The 3,723-nt window shown below is 42.0% G+C and overlaps 1 protein-coding gene across 1 annotated transcript in view; it reads right to left on the bottom strand.

Moving 5' to 3' along the window:
- frem1b (Fras1 related extracellular matrix 1b) overlaps window positions 1–3,723 on the bottom strand; it is a 93,746-nt gene continuing 90,023 nt past the window's right edge. The window contains exons 34-36 of the mRNA XM_078258234.1: window positions 3,666–3,723; window positions 1,783–1,868; window positions 1–336 (exon numbers count right to left, since the gene is read on the bottom strand). The exon at window positions 3,666–3,723 is cut by the window's right edge and continues 61 nt beyond it. Of these exons, the coding sequence (XP_078114360.1) occupies window positions 125–336; window positions 1,783–1,868; window positions 3,666–3,723 (356 nt within the window). The 3' untranslated portion in view covers window positions 1–124. The remainder of the gene's footprint in view (window positions 337–1,782; window positions 1,869–3,665) is intronic.

Here is a 3,723-nt window from a genome sequence, read left to right as displayed (position 1 = left end):
CGATCTTTATTATGACAAAAATATGAATACTATTGTACAGAGCAGCATCATTGCGTATCATTAAATATGACTCAAACATGCCCGCAGGTCGTTCAGACGGAGCTGGTAACAGTAAACGTGTCTCTCAGTGAGTGTGAGCCGCCGATGAACAGATAAATGTGTGTTGAGTTTCGGGGGAGCAGCTTGTGGAGATCCAGCTTCGGGGGTTTTCAACCAGCACGCAGTCCGAGTCGCCGCGGGACTCGCCGTGGGACTCGCCGCGGCCCGGTGGCGCCCCCCTCAGTCTGGAGAAGGACACTGAGCCACCGTCAGCCCACATCCAACCTCCAGACAGACCTGAGGAAACATAAAGAGCAACAACTACTGACAAACAGACTCTAGAACTCATGTAACCTAAGGGAGCGTGCCTATGTTCCCACATTTCTAAGATTGTTTTCCAACTTGAGGCCCTATGTTCCCACATTTCCTTTTTCATAACTTCGTATCAGATTTTATCCCACTAACCCTAACCCTAAAAAAATGTTGTGGGAGGATAAGGCTTAAATTGAAGGGAAATGTAGGAACACAAGACCTCATTTTGAAAACGTCCTAGAAATGTGGGAACATAGGGCTATGAGCTTTCATGAGCTTTTATCAACTTCCATAAAACTGCAAAATAAAGCTGCTCTGTTCGTTGGACAGTTTCATTCACAAAAGTAAAAAAAACATAAGTGTGTGTTTTTATTTTCTCCTATTTGTTTGCATCAATATTGCTGAAAAAATGTTAACTCTCCTGTTTCTTTCAACCAAACGTGGATGGCTCCATACGACGTTCTTCACAAGTAAAATAAATGATCACTTCACTACTTTCATTGAATGTGGGTGTTTGATTCATTTTTTATAGCGTTTGAAAAAAAAAAAAAAGATAAAAGAAAATTAAAAAAACTTCATATAAAGTGCAGAAGAAATCAAAAGTGAGGAAATTATTAATAAAAACCATAAAATCTAAGAAGTCTCTCAGTGAATTAGCAGACAGGATGAAGATGGTTGTATTACATTAGTCTTATATGATTTATATGAGGGTATATTATTTCATTTGGTTCATTACTTTATCATAGTCAAACTTTTACTTATAGAGAGAAAACTCATAAAATCGCTGCCGTGTCACTAATAAATGAATCTGTACGAGTGGTTCTTGCAGGAGGAGAATCATTTTAATATTGGGAAATAATATGACATTGTTAAATGCATGTTGGAGCCATTACTCAGACTTGCTTAGCAATGTTTGTTAAATGCAAAATATGTGTCAAACCATTCGTTTTTAAGTATTTAATGCTGCAGAAACGCGTCGGCCTACGAATTGGATACGAACAGACTAAATCATGGCAAAAAAAATCTTATATTTTTCAATATTTTCCCTCCAATATCGTAACTCATATCTCAATCGCAATATCAGTCAAAATAATCCCAACTGGATATTTTCCTCATATCGTGCGGCCCTAGAAGGAGCTTGTTTTGGTGGAACATGTGGACGTTCAGATGTTGTTTTTGATTGGACAGATAGTCTAGCTAGCTGTCTGGATTTACCCTGCAGAAATCTGAGGAGCAGCTAACCATAGTCCTCACAAATCAGCTGGAGGTTAGAACCCCGACACAGAGACAGAGGACGGGGACGGACATCCGGCATAAGTGAGTGAAATCCGGCGAAATTTCCGTTAGCACCGGAGCAATCCCAGAAGTGGAATGTCGAGGATATAGGCTACTCCGACGTTAAAGCACGTTGCTGTGAAAGCAGCCACTCACCGATCCAAAACGGCCTCCTCCCGGCAAACTTCCACAGCCAGGACATGTCTCTTCTGGAGCGCACGCCGGTCAGGCTGCTGTTAAATCTGACACACAGATGTTCAAAGCATCAGAGTCAAGCACATCTGCAGCTGCATTCACACGTACAAACACAACGTAAAGTAAACTGGAACTTAAAACGTGCAGGCTCAACGCTCAAATTTACAATAAGATTTTTTAACAGATTAAAACGTTTTTCGCCCACTTTTTTCAGCAACTTTTTATAAGTTCATTATAGTTAAGCTGGAACTTCTTTTCCTGTTTAAGTTATTGTGTCATAGTCATGATAAAATCCTTGTAAAAAATCACAGCTGTTCATTAAAGTGAAGCAGTTATCATATATGCTCAGTCAGCTTAGTTAGTTTGTATTTTAAAGGGTTAGTTTTTCGTTTCTTCCATTTTTTCTCTGTTTTGTGTCTCTTTTTTCCTGTCTTTAATGTCTTAGTTTCATGTTTTTTTCTTTCTTTTTTTGCTTCTTCATATCTTTCTTTCTTCTGTGTCTTCCCTTTTCGTCCTTGTTGTTGTTTACCATAAAATGAATCGGGGAACTGAAGCCGGTATCTCTGCTCTTTTCAAAGCCACCAGACTACTTTGACAAAAACAGACATTTTACGTCGCAGAACCTGGGAGTTGCTGCTCTAACTAACTGACCGATGGAGGCAGCGGTACAGCCGAAACTCCCATTGTGTTCTGTGACGTAAAATGTCTGTTTTTGTTAAAGGAGTCTGGTGGCTTTGAAGAGATAACGCAGAGATTAACGGCTTCAGTTCTCCGTCGTAAAGGGCTGTCTGACAGCAAGGTGAAGCGCTGACAATGTTCTAAATATGGCCGACACTAAAAGTGATATAGAAGTTATAAGTGTAGCTGCTTCCCCCGTCCACAGCAGGATGTTGCTTAGCTTCCGTGTCGGTACTCCTGCCTGCTTCTCCAAACTGGGGGCCGGCCGACCGCCATCTACTGTAACTAACTAACTGACCATGGAGAAGTCACTCATACAACCACACTTCAAAATATATTAAAGGTGCAGCAGGTAAGACTTATAAAACTAACTTTCTGTCATATTTGCTGAAACTGACCCTATGTTGGAGTACAACTACATGAAGCTGGTCATTTAAAAAAAATACGGTTCCTCTGGCTCCACCTACAGGCTGTAGTGGGATTTGCAAAAATCCACAGCTCCCTGTTCAGATGCACCAATCAGGGCCAGGGGGGGTGTCTAACTGTTCAGATCCACCAATCAGGGCCAAGGGGGGTGTCTAACTGTTCAGATCCACCAATCAGGGCCAAGGGGGGTGTCTAACTGTTCAGATGCACCTATCAGGGCCAGGGGGGGGGGGGGTGTCTAACTGTTCAGATGCACCAATCAGGGCCAGGGGAGGTGTCTAAATGCGTGTCAATCACTGCTCATGCACACGCATTCATTCTCCCTTGTGGGGGGAAGGGCTTAGGAGACCGTTTGGGATTCAGCAGAAAGGGGGGGAGGGACTGAGAAGTTGTCGATGTTAAAATGTTTTAGCTAAGTCCTGGATCTTCACAATCCTACCTACAGCACCTTTAAGTATCCCTTTAAGCTTTGGGATGAAGTCAGAATACTACCAACATAAAAGTGTATGGAGAAGAGGAATGACCAAAAACGTCTTGCCAAATAAATGAAAGACCTTTTATTTTTTTTTTACCCAACATTGGGTGCCTGTATATGTTTGTTTTTTAGAACTTCTTTTGCTCATAACTCTTCCTCCTCTCCATGAACTTTATTCCCATCCATGAGCACAGGTGCTTAAAGGGATACCAGAAGCGCTCCTTTTTTCTTTCAAAAATAAAAACTGCGTTTCCGTGTTATTTACAGCAGCGAGCAGCTCCTCTCGGCGCTCCCCCAGCTGGCCACCGACGAGCCGAGGATGT

This window comes from Sander vitreus, chromosome 9, assembly GCF_031162955.1.
Source record: "Sander vitreus isolate 19-12246 chromosome 9, sanVit1, whole genome shotgun sequence".
Classification (NCBI taxonomy): domain Eukaryota; kingdom Metazoa; phylum Chordata; class Actinopteri; order Perciformes; family Percidae; genus Sander; species Sander vitreus.
The sequence above is the reverse complement of the archived record's forward strand: the minus strand, read 5'-3'. Positions and strand labels throughout refer to the sequence as shown.